This window comes from Diceros bicornis, chromosome 25 (assembly GCF_020826845.1).
Source record: "Diceros bicornis minor isolate mBicDic1 chromosome 25, mDicBic1.mat.cur, whole genome shotgun sequence".
Lineage (NCBI taxonomy): Eukaryota > Metazoa > Chordata > Mammalia > Perissodactyla > Rhinocerotidae > Diceros > Diceros bicornis.
In genome coordinates, this window is record NC_080764.1 from 47,472,772 (window position 1) to 47,491,909 (window position 19,138).

Sequence of the window (19,138 nt, forward strand, 5' to 3'; positions counted from 1 at the left end):
CAGGGCCAATCTTTCTCACAAAAAAAAAAAAAGAAAGAAAATTTCAATATATTCTAAAAATGCAGAAATTACAGTAATTTTTTTCCACAATATAATGAAATAAATTAGTCACATGTAACAGTTTTAAAATAATTCTTGCATAAAAGAAATCGAAATTGGAAATGCTGACTTAGAAATGAAAGACAATGAGAATTCCATATTTCAAACCTATGGCATGTGAGCAAAGCTGCACTCAGAAAATCCTGACAGCCTGAAACAATTCACTAATAACTTGAAAAGTCTGAAAACATACGTTCTTAACTAACATCACCTATTTATCATATTTTTGATGGATTCTGATGAGAAACTTTCCTTGCTCTACCAGAAAATGAATTCCTTTGAGATTCCAATTTGAATTACATTAACTTTAGAAATTAATGTGGGAAAAACTTATGGTTGTACAGTATTTAGGTTACCACCTAGGAAATGGCATGTTTTCTTATTTTAAACACAGGCTCTCCTATATTTCCTTTTAGAGTTTTGATGTTCTTTTCATATATGTTGCCTCATTTTTTGTTAAGGTTAGTCACTCGAGCATTTTATTTTAGATTTTGTGCCCGTTATAAACAAGATCTTTTTTTCCTATTGTGCAGGATGTCCCTAAAGTTCTAGCGTGGCTTAAATTGTTAACAAACTCACTGCTACTTGATATAAATAATTTGTAAAGATACAACAGAAGAAATGCATTAAGCTTTAAACAAAATTGTTAATGATTCATTTGTTCAAATTACTGTCTTCTATATTCATTTAATAACCCCTACATTATATTGGACAGTTAGATCCAGGCGAATTAAAATAGTGGTGAATAGGTTAAAAGTTAATATCTTTGCATTTTATTATGCCAAGTCTTGAGTTAAATACACTCTGTTGCATTTTATAGAATATTTATATGATATACAGAAACAAATTCTTAAAAATTCAAACTGTATAAAGATTTTATGGATACCATGTATTTTGTTTCTTTTCCCACGGGTGCTGTACAATGGCATACCCTATTATATTATCTAAATGGCCACTTATAGTACGCAGGAAAGATATTTATCTCTCTGTAGATACCTGTCTCAATCTATACTGAGTGTGGAGAAATTCATTGCTCACTCCCTCTTTCTTGAAACACTACCTTCACTTATATGAAGAAACTGGAACCATTCTCTCTTGCCCGCCACTATCCCTTTTCTTTTTCACTCACTGGCTGCCCATCTCAGTATCTTTTGGTTACTCCACATCTCTTCTCCATGATGCTTATGCCCTCATCCAGTCTCATGATTTTTATATGCTGATGATTCCCCAAACTTAAAGTTTTTATTTTTTTATTTTATTTTTCTTTGTGAGGAAGATCAGCCCTGAGCTAACATCCATGCCAATCCTCTTTTTTTTTTTTTTTTGCTGAGGAAGACTGGCCCTGAGCTAACATCCATTGCCAATCCTCCTTTTTTTTTTTTCCTTTTTCTCCCTAAAGCCCCAGTAGATAGCCATATGTCATAGTTGCACATCCTTCTAGTTGCTGCATGTGGGACGTGGCCTCAGCATGGCCAGACAAGCGGTGCATCAGTGCGCGCCCGGGATCCAAACCCGAGCCGCCAGTAGCAGAACATGCACACTTAACCACTAAGCCACGAGGCCAGCCCTGATTCTCCAAACTTATACCTCAAGTCTAGACCTTGCTCAGACTCATATATCCAATTGCCTAAGTCATATCTCAACCTGGGTGTCCTCAGTAGGCATTTCAAATTCAACATGTCCAAAACTGAACTCTCATTCTGCTTCCCCGGTTTCAAACTTGCTCTTCTGGCATTCTTTCCCATTTCCATAAATGGCAAGTCTATCCTCTTTGCTGCTCAGGCCAAAAACTTTGGAATCATCTCTGACTCCAAGAAATATGAGAGGTACATGTTTGGCTTTCTCTCCAATAAATGAAATCTAAATATTTTGCAAAAAAAAAAAAAAAGAAAAGAAAAGAAAAAGAAATGTGACAGGAAGAGACATGTGCCACTTCTGGGCCAGAGCCTTTAAGAATAGAGAGTTTAAGACCATTTTCAGCCTCCTCATCTCGTCCCTTTTCTGTGGCCCGCGCACGGAGAGCTTACAACTGGGCTTTAACCAGGCAGGTGAAGCAGCACCCAGGGAGTGGTGGAGAAACAAGACGGCAGAAACGTGGGCCTCTGAGTGATCATGCGGAATGCAGCCATTCGCAACCTGGAACTCACACCTTTATGTGTGAAATAAGCTTCTATTTTGTTTGAGCCATTGCATTTTTGGTCGCGTTTGCTGTAGCAGCCGGCACATCACTAACAAACACACCCTCCTTTATTCGATTTTCAAGGGGCAGCCTTTAAAATATTAATTCAGACCATATCCTTTTGCCAAAATCCTCTGATGACTTCTCATCTCACCCAGAATAAAACCCAAAGTACTTATAACACCTTACAAGACACTTTATGATTTGGCTCTCTGCTACTTCTCAACTATTTCTCCCTCTATCCCTTGCCCACGCTGCTCAGGCAACGCTGGCTTTCTTCCTGTCTCCTTGAACATGTCTTAACTACTTGTGTGTCGGGGCCTTTGCATTTGCTACTTCCTTTGTCTAGGAGGCCCTTCCCTCCTACACAGCTCACCCTGTCACTTCATCATCCTAATAGTGTGGCTCTCCTCAACTCCCCTTGCAAAATCACATTCCTACTCTCACACCCCCACTCTCACTCAATACCTATATACCCATCCGGCTTAATTTTTTTCCATTGAACTTTTCAGCATTTGACACACATATATACTTGTTTATTTTCTGACTTCCTGAACCAGAATGTAAGCCTCTTGAAGGAGGCTTTTTTTCCCCCATTGCAGTACACATGGCATCTAGAACAATGAATAACACATAGCAGGTACTCAAGAAATATTTGTTGAATGAATAAAAATGTGATCATTTATTTGAAATATTAAAAAATTACTTTATTCTCAAAGATTCTAAAGCTTTACAGTTGATTTTCTTGGTTTTTAGCTTTACCAACAATTTTTAATTGTGAATTAAGGTTATTTCCTCTTGCCTCTCTGTTTCATGCTTCACTGAATGAACTAGAATTTTTAGAACAATGTTAAATAATAAAAAGAGCAGATATTCTTGACTTGTTCCTAATTTTGGAATGAAGAGACACTGGAGTAGGAAGAGTGAACTGAAAGGCCTATTAGGGTCCGACCCAAGTAGCAGAAGAGTGAGAAGTGGCTGGGGCTAAAACCAGAGGGAGGAAGGATGCGATGAAGGAGGGCAAGACTTGTATAATGGCACTCAAGCTACAAACATTTAAACTACGTTCTTTCTAGAGAGAACAGGTCAGATTCAGCCCACAGGCTACAGGTAGGACTCAATAACGGGATTAAGTAGGAAAAAAAAAGAATTTTAAAATGTACTTATCTAACAGAGTGTTAAATATTTAGATAAGAAGCATTTTTTTTTTGAAAAATAAAAAGAAATATATTTTAAACTGTAAAGAATATTTATGTTTTTTAAAAATAATTTTCTAGGAAGATAAAAATAATCATTATTTTGCATGAAAAGATACACCTGCATTTGATTTCCAAGTTGTCACTTGCTTTTTTAAAGCTTGAGTATTGAACTTCAGACGTAAAAGTAAAAGATTAGAGGCCCAAATTATGTGCTAAGCTCAACAGTAAAAGAAAAAAAAGTGTTTGCTTTATAAAATCAGTTTGTTGTTACCTGAAGCACTTGGATCATTTCTTTCGTTTTTTCCAGGCATTTATTTGATTCATCAACTTGCGACTGAAGTTTTGCTATGATGTCATTAGTCACCTCTAGTTCTCTCTGCATCTCTATAATCTTGTCTTCCTTGTGCATGGCACTTTTTCTCGCTTCACAGAGTGCAGTTTCCAGCTCTTGAATTGTCTATTAAAAGCACACACATATGTAAGGTCTGCCGTGAAGACAGAATCACAGTATACAAGTTTAAGACAAAGATGATCATATACGGGTATTAACTTTTCAGATTGCATTAACAAAGGACAGAAAAGAAGAGAAGCCAAATGGGACTCAATTTACACAGGTATTATTTTTTTCACTTAGAAGCAAGCTGATGATTTTTGGACAAAAAAATGCCCAAATTTTACATAAGGTTTAGTGCTTATTTTATTTACTAGTTAGCATGGTGCTAAGCATATTAAATAGGCACTGACATTTTAAATTAATACTACTTACAGAAAGTATATTTGTTAATTGACTCTTTAGAGTAATACATGTAACATATCTTTCGCCTTCTTTTTATTACCTAGTTTTTAGCTTGAAAAATACAAGTATATGGAAAAATTCAAAGGCATATAATGAAGAGTAAGTTCCCTCACCTCAGAAGCCCCACCGACTCTGTAGCAATGACTACTAAACTCTTTCAAGTGTATCCCGGTGGAAATTTTCTATATGTATCTAAGTATATATGAATATACAGTTTATAAAAACAGTAAGTCATACACACAATACGTGTAAGAGGAAAGTACACACACAATAGTGCGAAAGAAGAAAGTGCCAAAGCAGGACTGCATTTGAACATCAAGAAGACAGAAATTATAACTACAGAAGCGCTACACAATTTTAACGTAGACAAAGAAGACATTGAAATTGTTAAAGATTTTGTTTACCTTCATTCAGTCATCAATTTAAATGGAGGCTGTAGTCAAGAAAGCAAGAGAAGACTGAGACTCAGAAGGGCAGTAATGAAAGAATTAGGAGAGATCGAATGTAAGGAAGGGTCATTAGAGACCAAGGCCAGGATTATCCACACCCTCGCACTCCCAGTTATTATGTACAAGTGTGAAAGCTGGACAGTGAAGAAGACTGACGGGAAAAAAATTTACTTGAAATCTGGCGTTGGAGCAGAGCTCTATGCATGCCCTGGGCTGCCAGAAAGATGAACAAGCAGGTCCTAGAGCAAATTAAGTCTGAACTCTTGCTAGAGGCAAAAATGATGAAACTGAGGCTGCCCTACTTTGGGCACATCGTGAAAAGGCAGGATTCTTTGGAAAAGGCAATAATGCTGGGGAAAGTAGAAGCCAGCAGGAAAAGAGGAAGACCAAATATGAGATGGAGTGACTCCATAAAGGAAGCCATAGGCACGAGTCTACAGGAGCTGAGTAGGGCTGCTGAGGACAGACACTGTGGACATCACTCATGCAAAGGGTAGCCAGGAGTAGGAGCTGACTTGACGGCACATAACAACAACAAATATATAGTTCTGCCTTTTTTTTTTTTTCTGAGGAAGATTAGCCCTGAACTAACATCTGTGCCAACCTTCCTCTATTTTGTATGTGGGTTGCTGCCACAGCGTGGCTGGCAAGTGGCGTAGGTCCATGCCCAGGATCCAAACCGCGAACCCAGGCCGCTGAAGTGGAGCGCACCGAACTTAATCACTAGGCCATTGGGGCCTGCCCCCTACTTTTTTTAAATTGACAATATATTTTCCAGATCTTTTCATTATCAACACATGATCTCTCACACTTTTGTTTTCATGGATACATACATCTTGTTTCACGGAGGTACTATAAACTAGTTAACCTGTCACCTACTAATGAACATTTAGGTTATTTCCAGTTTTTTCTAAGTACAAAAATACCTGAATTTAAATACCTGAATTTGTTCATATCTTTAAGATTATTCACATACATATAACACGCAAGTCTTCCTGGAAAATGTCTGTTTCTTTTTGGTCCATGTGGAATTTATTTTTGTTTAATGAATGAGGAAGGAGTCTAGACTTATTTTTCCAAGATGGCTAGCTGGTTGTCCTGATTCAAACATTAAGTAAACCATCATATCCCCACTGAGTTGACTGCTATCACTATTGTATAGTAAATTCTCATACTCATTTGGGTGTACTGCCGAATTCTCTACTCTGTTCCACTGCTCTATTTCTACATCACCACCAAACTACTCTATGCTACTCTAATTTGGCTTAATTATCAAACTAATAGCATATAATTTATTATCTGATGGGGTATTTCCTGGGGTCATTGAAGATGGAATTTCCTTCTGCTTCTTTACCTTATTGCTTTAGAAGATGGGATTCATATTTCTGCTGTTTTTACCTGTACAGCTGACTGTAGTGGTCAGCAAATCAATAAACTGTATACTAGTGATCTTCTAGTTTCCACTAGTAATTAATTATTAAACTAGTTGTTGATGTTTTATCATAAATATTTTAGTAAAATGGTAAGTTATAATTTACTCTTGGGTTCCCCACTAAGACATTCTGTGCGCTAACAAAATAAAACAGCATGTCTGCTTTACAGATTCCCAAGTAAGGGTAGTTTTAATAAAGTAACTGGATTATTCAAATAACGTACTGATTCTTGGCTACAGGTTAATTTGCATAAGAATATTACATTTTTAGCCTCTTCCATTTTTATTTTGATCACATTAACCAATATTAAACACTGATGATAATTAGAGAAAAGCTAAATTGCTCTTTCCCTCTAAGCTCGTTCTGTATATAGACACAGATTATAATTTAATAGAAAGTCACATGACTTAGGAAACATAATGTACGGTAATAACACCTTAAGTGGTGTACGTATCTGCTAATCAAATTAAGCTATGAGTTACTTCTGTTTTATAATTCAAAGTGAAGATCTTATATAACAGTTATAATTAGTTGAGTGAGAGCCACAATAGAACTATATTTAAAAAATAAGCCCACCATGCACGTTTTTTTTTTTTTTTGTGAGCTAACATCTGTGCCCATCTTCCTCTACTTTATATGGGACGTCGCCACAGCATGGCTTGACAAGCAGTGTGTTCCTGCACGTCCGGGATCCGAACCTGAGAACCCTGGGCCGCCGAAGCGGAGTGCGCGCACTTAACCGCTACACCACCAGGCTGGCCCCTCATGCACGTTTCTTAATACATTCAATACTGTGATTTTGCTCTGAAATGTTATACAAGATGCATCCATAACTCTGTGATGAAGCTGCAAATTGAAAAACATAAGAAATTTCACACCTCTGTGGTTAGTTGTGTAGCTTTTGATGTGACATGAAGATTCTTAGCGTCTTGTGTAGCAGGATTAACAAGGGCACCAGATGTCTGAGACATCTTCAAAGTTTGATAGTTTTTAAACAGTTTTTCATTCTCCTCTTTCACTGATTTCAGGTCACGTTCCCATTCTTTGGCTATGGTCGCATTTTTTTCCTCAAACTCTGTTGATTCATTCATTATACCCTATTGAATAGTAAAGACACCATTATAGCTTCTAAAATGAATTACATATAAAAAAACAAACCAGTATGAAAAATACTAGAATTCTAGGACAAGGCATATGCTGAAATTCATTATTCAGAACATTCTAGAAGAGTACTTTAAAACAATGTGAACATTCTTGGTGATTTGCATCAGTTCCTGACAGTTCAGATGTTGGATATTGATGATGAGAATAAAAAAAGAATAAAAAAAGAATAAGGACTAGAGAGGATTCACATTGATTTGTAAGATGATAACTTCACTTTATTAGATCAGTATGATATATGAAGAGGAATCTGAAGAATTGTGCGGGTTAAAGTCATTACATGTGTTACGACACATATAATGTTATATATAAACATTAACTGACGTCTAATAGCACAGCATACACAGTAAACTTAACAACAATCTACTTTCCTGTTTCATTTCAAACCTCAGTGTTTATAGGGAAAAGAATTCACTAACTTTTGGTAACTAATCTGAAAATCCTGTATTTCTGTACAGGGAGTAACTGTCAATCAATACCCTCTTTTACATCAAAGGCTAACTCACTCTGAAATTGTTCCTATCATCTTTTACTTCCTATCCCTACGGGATGTACTTTTTGCTCTCATCATGAATGCCTTCTCGGTCTTACCTATATCTTTCTTTGTGGCATTATGGCAGTTCTATCAGACGTGGATCCTAATTAGCTGTGTTCTTGCTGGCACCCTGGACTCTCCTTGCTCTGGACTACCGACCTCCCACCACACACAGTCATCAATTCCTACTCTCAGATGCTGGAAGAAGCCACGTATGCATGATGGTCCACACAGCACAAATCCCTACATTCTAATCACAGCTGGGCCCTCAATATTATAAGGAAAACACTGAATTATATGGAGATTATCTTATCCAAACACTGGTTTTATGTTTTTCTTCACTGATTGTGGACTAGTTTTTTTTTTTTTTAAACAACTCATTTACGATTTTGCTAGCTTGGGGTATTCTACAAATGGGATTAACTATCCACAGGAAAACATTTTTTTAAAACGTTATCTATATTTCAGTGTGATTTAAGTATAGTTTCCAGACGAAATTAAAGTGTCAGGAAAGAACTACCCAAACATGTGAAATATAAAACCAATCTTACAAGTTACAATATTAATCTAGCTCCCTTTGCTCCAATTGCATATATAACAAGCAACTTTCTGGTTCCTGCCAATTTTACCAGGTGTAAGAGGCAGGGATTTCTTCAGAAAGCAGAATGAATCTTCTGACCAGTGGAAAGTAAAACAAATTAATAAACTGATCTCGGGCAATGTTGGTTCTTATGAATCTGTCCACCAGGGCTGGTCACCTTGGGAACAATGACACAAACCACATTTTTGAACCTCAGAGTTGAAGGATCAGCACATATGATAGTGACAGCACCAAGGTGAGAAGCATGAGGCCTCACTAGGTAGTGGGCCAGGCCCGTCCATGGCTTTACCACAGTTGCTGCCTATAGTCCTGAAACAGGTTCACATCTCACCCTGCCTGAGGCTACTTGGGGAAAAGGCTCAATTCCTACAGAAGCAAGTAAGGACAGAGGAGAGGGCAAGAAGATTCAAGATTTTACAAGTGGAAACGGATTATTATACACCAAGATTTTATTATCTTCTTTACAAGTATATTTAATTATCTTAAGGAAGCATAATGTGTTAGAGGAAGACATGTTTTACAGAGTCAATTTTTTTCAAATAAAATAAAGTATATAAAAATAAATGAAAGAAAATATACTTAAAATTAAGTTGCTCTAAGTCTTTTTAAGAATGAGGTACAAAAATTAAAGCAAACAATAAAAAGAATAAGGTAGCACAAAAAAATTACTACTTACAGTTATTTTTTTATTATAAAAGTTATTCACTTGACAAATCCTATCATTTTCTTTCTGGATGCCATTTTTAAGCTTTTCTATATCAAAATGAGTATTCAACCACTCTTCCAAAAACTGGGTCATTTCTTTCCTATTACATAGTACTTGTTGAAATTCAGTCTTTATGCTGTGGAAGTCACTTTCTGAAAAATCTTTGAGAATTTCCTGTGTGAAAAATAAGAGTGAATCTCCTTAACATTAGGCAAGTTTTTATCTAAATATCATACAAATATCATAAAAAGGGGAAAATAACCTTACTGAACTCTCATTCTTAATATTTTGAAATATAATTCTAATTTATTCTAATTATATTAGAAATATAATTCTAATTTAAAACTCTACTTATTTGAATAATAAAATTTTGGCAGTATAGGCTATGTGACGGAGGCACATCTATAAGTTCTGCCTGTTAGCATTAAAACCTGTTCAAAACTATGAATTGTGACTAATAATCACAATATATGAAGTGCCTCTGGATGCAGATTTTCTGTGCATACAGCAGGCCTTCCATGCGTCCTGGGAACTGGATGGGCCTCACACTGCTGGGTGAGAGCAGGACATTCCGTGTTGAGTTGTTACAATAAAAATGTTTCTGACTCCCAGTCACAGATCTAGGTAGCTTTAGAAGGCATTTGGAAAAATATGCTGGGCTTCCACAAATTCCCACTTGCTGATGTTAAGTCTATGTTTCTGTGTCTGGGGAGTTCTGAGAGGAGGCTGGTCTGACTTGGCACTCTTTACATCTGCCCAGCTGTCCTTCTGCAACCTATTTTTAATTTCGTAAATGCAAATGGCTCTAAGCACATGAAAAGGTACCTCTCTACTTGATAAAAAGCCTTAAAATCTAATTAAATCCATTTTAAGGAAATTTTACCTCAATATGTAGATCCATTTTCTGCCTCAACTGGAGGTCCCTTAATTCTCTAGATGGTACATCATAATCTTGTTGAAGGTGCTGTATTTTAATTAGCAGTTCACTTTGCTTTTCCACTTCATCAATAAAAATCATTTCAGATTTACTGATGGATGCATGTTGTTCTTCTTTTATCTTTGTAACGTGGCTTAAAACAAACTTGCAGGAAAACATTAAACAAATTGGGAAATGAAACTTTTATCACATTTAGAGGAAGTTTTAAACCCTTGAGACTAAGAGGTAGGATGGCATGTCTCGTTTATCTATAGCCTCTGACTAGCGAGGAAGAAGGAAAGAGCCTCTCTCCATTCCCAACTTTCTCCTCGCAGCGTCTTGGGACAGTAACTTCCAGACCTCTGGTTTCTTATTTCTGACTTCCTACTGGACATACCTCATGGATGTCCTATAGTTACCTCAGATTCAATACGTTTAAAATGTAACATGATCCCGTTTCCTATAAATCCACCTTTTTCTATTGCCCTCTTTTGGTTAATAACATCACCAATTACCTAGTTTTCCCAGCTAGACACCTGAGATTCATTTTAACATCCTCTCCTGCCTCCCTCGATTGGGTACAACATGGGTGTCCATGCCTGACGATTTTCTTGTCAAGTGTATTTAGATGTCTGGCTTAATGCTGACATTTGAATGCCCTATGTTCTATGCACCTCATGAATAAGTTCTGAGATCTGACTGTCAGGATTTTTGGAAGAATATCAGAGCCTGAGGGGCAATCTACCTAGGTAGGGAAGATACCCACCCCTTACTTCCTCAACTTCCCCCATTCCTCAGCCTCTTATAATCTGGCCTCTTCCCTAACCACTCAGCTAAAACTGCTCTGACAAATGTTACCAGTGAGCTCTATTATCAACAATTCAGGGGATGTCTTCATTCCATGTTCTGACTGCCGGAAGCATCTGCCATTCTCGGCCCACTTCATCTTTGACATACTCTCCTCCACTGACTTGAGCGATGGCACTTTTGTTTGGTTCTCTCCTGTCTCTCTGACTTTTCCAACCTTGAACCCACGTGTAGCTCTCTTTTCTGCTACTGCCTCTTGAGAACTGATCTTTTCCAGAGTTCTCTTTTATCTTCACTCTACTATACTTCTGGGTGGCCTCACTCACACCTGTTGTACTATCTATCACCAAATGCTGATGGATCCCACATCGTTATCTGTGGTCCTGATTTTTCTCCCGAGAAACCTCAGATTCACAACTAAATGCCTACATGGTTTCTCTTCCTGGATGTTCCATTATGGGTATTTCTATCTCAAAACATCTCAAACTAAACACCGGATCTCTCCTCCTGTCTCACCCGACTTGCTCCTTTTCCGTTTTTTTTTATATCAGTTAATGGCACCACTATCCACAAACCTGGCTAAGCCCAAATCCCAGGACTCAGTCTAAATTTATTTCATCCTTTCCATCCCCATGAATCCTTCCCTGGTAGGAACATAACATCTCATCTGGACAATTGCCTCTTGTCTCTTCTCTCTGACACCGCGCTTATCATCCCTTGCAGACTCATTTCTTCTTTGTCTGTACTGAAGTCTCTAAAACAGTAATCTGATTGTGTTACTGACACCACTTAAAATAACCGTCCGATGGCTCCTTCCTCATCTGCAAAATGAACTCTAAGCTTTACTGTTTGAGCCCAGCCTCCAGTACAGTCTTGTCTTCTGGAACTTGTCCTCTGGTGTGTCGTGCACCTGCACTGCTTCCACCACTGCACCTCTTGTCTGTCCACATGTCTGCCTCACCCACTGGACCAGGAGAGCTGGAATGTTACTCATCTCTGTCTCCCCAGCACCTGACAGTGTCGGGGCCACAGGCAGAGCTCAGGTTTGTTGAATGAGCAGGTCCTAGATGCACCGAGGATCCTGCACACACTATTCTCAGACCCACGTCATCTTTAATTCAGTAGTAAAGACACTAAATAGCAAATATGCCAACTCCCAGAGCAGGACCTAAATACACTGAAGTTTGTAACTGAAATCTATAGCAATATTTACGAAGATATTACTAAACAAGGTGGTACCTGGAGTTTCTTCACGACTCTGTGGAACTCCATGGAGCATCTCTGGTTGGTGGTGAGAAGTTTCTGAATCTGTCTGGTTTGTGGAGCTGGAAGCGAGAGGTTTGCTTTTACTCTAACTGAAAGCTCTCTTTGGGTTTCAATTTCCCTCTCCAAGTCAAGAGAGAGTCCATTTAAGCACTCAGAATGACTCTCCATCTCTGAGTATCTCTTCAGAAGCTCCTAAAGAAAATGAGAATTGATTCAATTTAATAATTCATCCCCACTTTAACAATAACTAGTCCTAGCCCTGGAATTGTAACAAAACTTATGCTTAACACTTTCTGTAGGGCAGACATAAATTAAGACTTTTGTGTTTAAAAAACAAAAGGAAAACGTTGTTGATTTTGGATTATAGAAATAATATATAATCATTGTGGAAATTTAAAAAGTTTAAACAACTATAACAAAGAAAACCAGCAACAACCGTTGTTATCATTATGATACATTTTCTTTCAGTCTTTTGAACATCCATGATCTGAATGAGCACTTACAAAGTCTGAAGAGAAATCTGCATGAATTCAATCTAGTATGTACTGTAGCTCCAGGCTGAATGCTGCTTCTGGTGACAGCAGGCGGTGTGAGTTCGCAGACACAAGTGACTAGAATCACACAAGTTACATGCCAGCCTGGTGTAGCCTCTCCACACACTTCTAGTATCTGCCTAGAGTCCGAGCTTTCTCACCTTTTATCAGAGTGAGAGCTCAGGCTCTAGCCCTGCCCCTTCCTGACTGGGGAAATCCTCGAGCCATTCTCCCAACCACAAAATGAAGACTACAATTGCCACAAAGTTTTCTAGGGGATTAGGTAAAATATTAGATAATATCCATATCTGTATAATCTATGAAATACATACAGACATTACAGTTTAAAGGAAATAAAATTATATTTGTAAAAATGCTTCTATACCCAAGTTTTAAACTTAGACTTGGTTTTGATGCTGGCCCTGATATCAGTTCCCCTACATTAAACCCCTACATTTAACATGGGGTTAAAACCAAAAGCACTCATCCCCTTTCCCTGCTTCTCTAAGCTACATTCATACGTAAATATCAGTTTTTTAAACCTTTGTATCCCTGAACTTCACAGGGCAAATAGAAGTTACAAATTGTTAGAGCCCAGGTGGCCTCATGCTAACATTTTGGCTAGTTAGGGGTCCTTTGAAGTTTTGTTACAGGGAAACTGACATCCAGAGAATATCAAGAAGCTGAAGCTTCCCAGACCCCAACTCCTTGGCTTCCTGGCGCCAGAATCCACCCTCCACCAGGGAGGAGACAACCAAGAACACCCACCTGCGGATTCTCTTATCTCGCCATCCCCTGTCCCTGTCAGCAAGGCCAAATGCAGGCTGGTGGGAAGGCACCGACCAGCAAGCCCACAGTGCCCCTCATATAATCACTCACAGGGTCCGAGATGACACAGAAAGCCAGTTTTGTGGAACCCAAGACACCTGGTCCGCAGGCACGGATAAGGAATGAATAAGGATAACAACCGACTCGAGGCCAGAACGTCTGCTGGGACCCTTGCACAGTTGGACACTTGCACAGTCGCTTCCCCTGACACCTGTGGTCAGGACCACCACACCTTCTCTCCTTTGATCTCCCCTTTAAAAACCCTTGCTTGTAGCTTTTCAGGGAGTTCGGTATTACAGCGTGAGCTGCCCATTCTCCTTGCTCGGTGCTTAGCAATAAAATTCCTCCTTTCTTCCCCTACACCTGATGTCAGAGATTGGCTTCTGTGCCACAGGTGAGTGAACTCACTTCAGGTTCGATATCAGTTTCAAATCCTGATTCCACCAATTTACCAGCTATGTGACCTTGGACAATGACTAACCTTCCCCCAGGCCTCTGTTTCCTTGGTTATGAATGGAGGAACACAACCTGTCTCACGAAGTGAAGCACCCCATCCAGTGCCTGGCGTGGGGCAGACACCCATTAAGTCTGGGCCCACAAGCTCAACTGCCCAGAGGCCAGGCAGATGACACGCTGGCCAGAGTACAGAGGGAGGAACACTTTACATTCAGTCAGGCACTAAACAACACATTTAGTTCAGGGTGCTAAACAACAGAGTAAGGGGCTTCTGACAATAATGAGCTCTTTTTTTAATAATTTAAGGAAAAGCTAGATAGATGTTCGTTAATCTGGGATGTTGGAGAGGGGATTCCTGCTTTTGGTCTTAGGAGGAGTCACATTATGGTATGGAGCAGCATTGTCTCATCATTCGTTTGTACTTTTAGTAAATACATATTAAATGCTGACTTCTGTAGGACCGTGCTAAGTGATATAGCCATAAAAAACACAAAAAAGTCTTTAGGGAGTTTGTGTTCTAATAGGGTTGAGAGTAAATCCTGTTCACTTTACCCTCACTACATGTTCAGAATCCACACACTTCTCACTGCTTCCACTGCTGCAGCTCTGGGCCGAGCCACCACCATCTTTGCGTGATTTGGACATTAGTCTTTCCAATAGTCTTCCTGCTTTCACTCTATTCTCAATACAACCATCAGAGCCATCTCTTTTTTTTTTGTGAGGAAGATCAGCCCTGAGCTAACATCCATGCTAATCTTCCTCTTTTTGCTGAGGAAGATCGGGTCTGCGCTAACATCTATTGCCATTCCTCCTCCTTTTTTTCCCCAAAGCCCCAATAGATAATTGTATGTCATAGTTGCACATCCTTCTAGTTGCTGTATGTGGGACGTGGCCTCAGCATGGTCAGAGAAGTGGTGCGTCGGTGCGCGCCCGGGATCCGAACCCGGGCAGCCAGTAGTGGAGCGCGCACACTTAACCATTACGCCAGAGGGCCGGCCCCAAGCCATCCCTTCAACTGTAAGTCAGACCACGTCTCTGTCATGCTCAAAACTCTCCAGTGGATCTCCATCTCGCTCAGGGTAAAACCCAAAGTCCTTTTAAGGCCCCACAGCCTGCTTCCACCCATTAACTCTGACCTTGTTCCTCGTTAGCGTTTCCCCTTGTTGATGCTGCTGGAGCCCACCAGGCAGCTTCTGCCTCAGGAGCTCTGTCCTGCCTGTTCTCCCTGCCTGTGCTGCTCTCCACCACACACCTGCCTGGCTCGACCCTTGACCTCTTTTAGGTATTTGCTCAAATTTCACCTTTCCAGTGAGGCCTTAAAATCACAAACCCCACTGTTTTATTTGTGTATATACGTAAATACGCACACACATACATACTCATACTAGATTATAAAGTTTAGAAGAATATTGAACATTATCTATTCATTCCACAGAGGTTCCTGTGATTCCACAGGCCTTTGGAAGGCTGCAAATATTCATTTGTAATTTTAACAGGGGGCACTTACTTTTATCCTAAAGCACTTTTCTCTCAGGCTTTCTGTAAGGTGCTCCTTTCCATCACATAGAAACATTTTTTCATATTTTAATACCTCTTCCAGTTTCTGTTGGTCCTGCTTGGATACAAATAAATAAACAAGGCTTCAGCTATTACTACATTCACATGTAATGTCTAATCATACACTTTTTCAATTACACCTTTTACATCAAGTTTCAATGATGGAATTAAATATTACACTTGTAACACAAAAAAAGTGGGAAAACCACTAATGTTTTGGAGATAGAATCTGTTCCCGTAACCTTCACAGTTGCAAATTAGGTTTTAGATTTATTTCTGGTTCCTACTCTTCCAAATCTCTGCATTAGAATCATTGCTGCCAACTAAATACACTAGCACAACCATCTGTACTATCTACGGTGCTCTAAGCCCTATTCATATATTCTTTCCAGCACCTGGGACCAGAAAATTCATACCCCACTTACATTCTGTATTTCTGATTAAAAGTACAAAACAAAACATTTTCTCTCATTTGTTTATCTTGCACACTGCAGTACCTAGAAGAATGACTAACTGCTCAATGAATATTTGTTGAAAGAATTAAATTTCTGTAAATTTAGTCAGGGTCCACATAAAGATGATTCCCAAGTGTCTGATGTTTCTACTGAGACTGCAGATGATACTGTTTTCCACTTTATTCTTTCTTCAATATTGAAATATGAGAATGAAAAAGATTTTTATAGATTTCATAAAATTTCTTATTGGTCTGAATTTTACATTACTTTTTAGAGGATTCAATCAGGCAGTTTTTAAGATATATGATTCTGAATATCTGTTAATAGTCATACTAGAACAATTTCCTTTTGTATATTCATCTTGTCTTTTTTCCTTCTAACCTCACCAACAAGAGCCCATGTCTAAATCTACATGTAGAGATAGATGGGGCATTTAATCTTTTGTAAATCTAATCCTTCAAATATGTCTCCACTGAGAATAATGCTACTTCTTGGTTTAAAAACTCTTTTAGAAATTTCATTAAAGAAAATAATGTGCTTTATTTACTAATCTTTTTCTTAAAAATAAAGGATTAAAATGGCATTTTCTGAAAAACATTTTGGCTTCTTTTAAAACTGTACTGCCTATTGGTGTGAAAAATTATAGTAATAGTTTTCCCATTATCCTTCACTGTTTGTAGAAATTTCCAGAAAAAAAGTAAAAACATTGTTACCCTTTTCAAAAAAGTCTCATTCTTATAAATAGTTACTAGATAGGGGTAGATTCTGAACTCACTCTAGCTATCATTTCTCTTAAGTTTTCTCTGAATTGGTCTCTTTCCATTTTGAGAGACTCTTTTATCCTCCTTAGCTCATCTCTCTCTTTAGCTGCAATTCTTATTTCTTCAAGGCTTTCATGAAGTTTCTTAGTCAAGTGTAAGTTATCCATTTCCACACTTTGCATAGATAAATTTTGGGCCTCAAACTGCTTCTTCAATTGTTCCATTTCATTCATTTTTTTATGAGTTTTACTGACATCTTCTTTCATTTTAAGAAGTTGAAGCTCTTTTTTCTGAAGTTCTTGAATCTTGAGATAATTATAAAACAAGTTAGAATGCAAACAGAATTCCTTCAAGGAAGGAAAACAGTGTCTATTTGTTACATACAAGCACATATCTATGTCCACATATCTATTTCTATCTCCTTTCTCATTCCACAAATAATTTTGGACACAATTACTCCCAAAAGAACAAAACAACACATACCTTTTTCTGTAATTCATCTTTAGATTTATTTAAATCATTTTGAATATTTGAAATTTGACTTGTCTTTTCTGAAACTCTTTCTCTGAATTTATCAATAGTTTCTTGGTGTTCTTTCAAATGCATACGAGCAATTTTTAGTTCTTGTTGTGTTTCCAGATCCTTTATTATTAAAAGAAATTGAGAAATATGATAATATAAAGACACATTACCTTTTCTTAATGATGAACTAGTTAAACAAAGTCTTAAAAAATGCATGTTCATAGTTAAAAGCCACCACCACACCACCCCAAATCAGAACAGTACAGAAGGATAAAAAGTAAAAGTTCCTGTCTCTCGCCTCACCCTTCCTAGTCCTGTTCCCTGTTGAACTGGGCCACTTGCTCTTCTCCTTTCAGACCACTTGGACACCTTTCTGGATCAATGTCACATAAAAAGTGTCCCATTCTAATGCTTAGTATTCCACTATACACACAAACCCCACTTAGCCAGCGCCTTATGGCAGACGCTTGGATTGCTCCTTGAGTTTGTTCACCACAAACAATGGTGCAGAGAATGCTGCAGTATTTCTGCCCAAATGTGTGAATATATTGGTAGGATAAATTCCTAAACGTGGAATTGCTGTAACAAATGTATATGCTGATAAATTTTTAATAAGATATTGTCAAACTGTGTCCCTAAAAGGTTACAATGTTTACATTTTCACCAACAGTACCATTTATTTAAAAGAGAAGGAAGCTTCTTGTATTAACATGTTTACTGGATAGGAAGAAAGAGCACAACTCACTCTAGCTATGGTTTCTTGTAAGGTTGCCTTGAGTTGGTCTCTCTCCAGTTTGAGAATCTCTTCTACTCTTCTTAGATTATCTCTTTCTTTCATTACAGATTTCATTTCTTCACGGTTTTCATGAAGTTTCTGAGCCAAATTTAAGTTCTCCATTTCTATCTTATCCAGAGTTAAACTTTGGGCCTTGAATTGTTTCTTCAATCGCTCTATTTCAGACATGTTTTTCTGTGTCTCACTGACATCTTCTTTTAACTTAAAAAGTTGATGTTCATTTGCTTTAAGTTCTTGGATCTTAATCATAAAATAACGTGTTAGGATACAGATGGTTTTTAAGGGAAAGATAAAGAATAGTTTCTAAACTGATTAAGACAATAGGCTTCCCACGTCACTCATTAACAATCTGCATAATTCCACACAGAATTTATTTTCTTTTTCTTTTTCTTTTTTTTTTTTGTGAGGAAGATCAGCCTTGAGCTAACATCTGCCAGTCCTCCTCTTTTTGCTGAGGAGGACTGGCCCTGGGCTAACATCCGTGCCCATCTTCCTCCACTTTATATGGGACACCATCACAGCATGGCTTGACAGGCAGTGCATCGGTGCACGCCTGGGATCCGAACCCCGGGCTGCTGCAGCAGAGCGCGCGCACTTAACAGCAACGCCACCGGGCCGGCCCCAGAATTTATCTTCTTTTGAGGTATAATATACATAAGCATGCTAATCTTAAGTGTATAGCTCAATGATTCTTGACATATGTATACATCTATGTAATTACAACCCAGATTAAAATACAGAACATTTCCAGCACCCCACAAGGTTCCTGTGTGCCCCCTTACTGGAGCCAACCACTATTTTGACCTTGATCATGCTAGATGAGTTTGCCTGTTTGTGAACTTACAAATCACAATGTATGTATCCATTCTCCTGTTGATAGGCATTTGAGTTGTTTTCAGTTTTTCACTATCATGATTAGAGCTGCTATGAACATTCATGTACATATCTTTATGCTGACGTATGCATTCTTTTCTCTTAGCTACATACTCACATATGCTGGGCCACAGGCAGGTATACGTTCAGTGTTAGTAAACATGGCCAGGCTGCTATCCAATGTGGCTAAACTATTTTACATCCCCAAAG

At 38.3% G+C, this 19,138-nt stretch overlaps 1 protein-coding gene across 6 annotated transcripts in view; it reads right to left on the reverse strand.

The window, feature by feature from the left end:
- LOC131421879 (centromere-associated protein E-like) overlaps positions 1–19,138 on the reverse strand; it is a 79,474-nt gene that overhangs the window by 12,597 nt on the left and 47,739 nt on the right. For 4 of the 6 annotated variants that reach the window (XM_058568788.1, XM_058568787.1, XM_058568786.1 and 1 more), the window contains 8 exons: positions 18,005–18,295; positions 17,221–17,379; positions 15,472–15,579; positions 12,121–12,339; positions 10,042–10,239; positions 9,129–9,332; positions 7,034–7,252; positions 3,749–3,934 (listed from right to left, as the gene is read on the reverse strand). In XM_058568788.1, coding sequence (XP_058424771.1) covers positions 3,749–3,934; positions 7,034–7,252; positions 9,129–9,332; positions 10,042–10,239; positions 12,121–12,339; positions 15,472–15,579; positions 17,221–17,379; positions 18,005–18,295 — 1,584 coding nt within the window. Of the gene's footprint in view, positions 1–3,748; positions 3,935–7,033; positions 7,253–9,128; positions 9,333–10,041; positions 10,240–12,120; positions 12,340–15,471; positions 15,580–16,751; positions 17,043–17,220; positions 17,380–18,004; positions 18,296–19,138 lie in introns of all 6 variants that reach the window. The other 2 variants (XM_058568791.1, XM_058568789.1) reach the window with 2 other exon arrangements.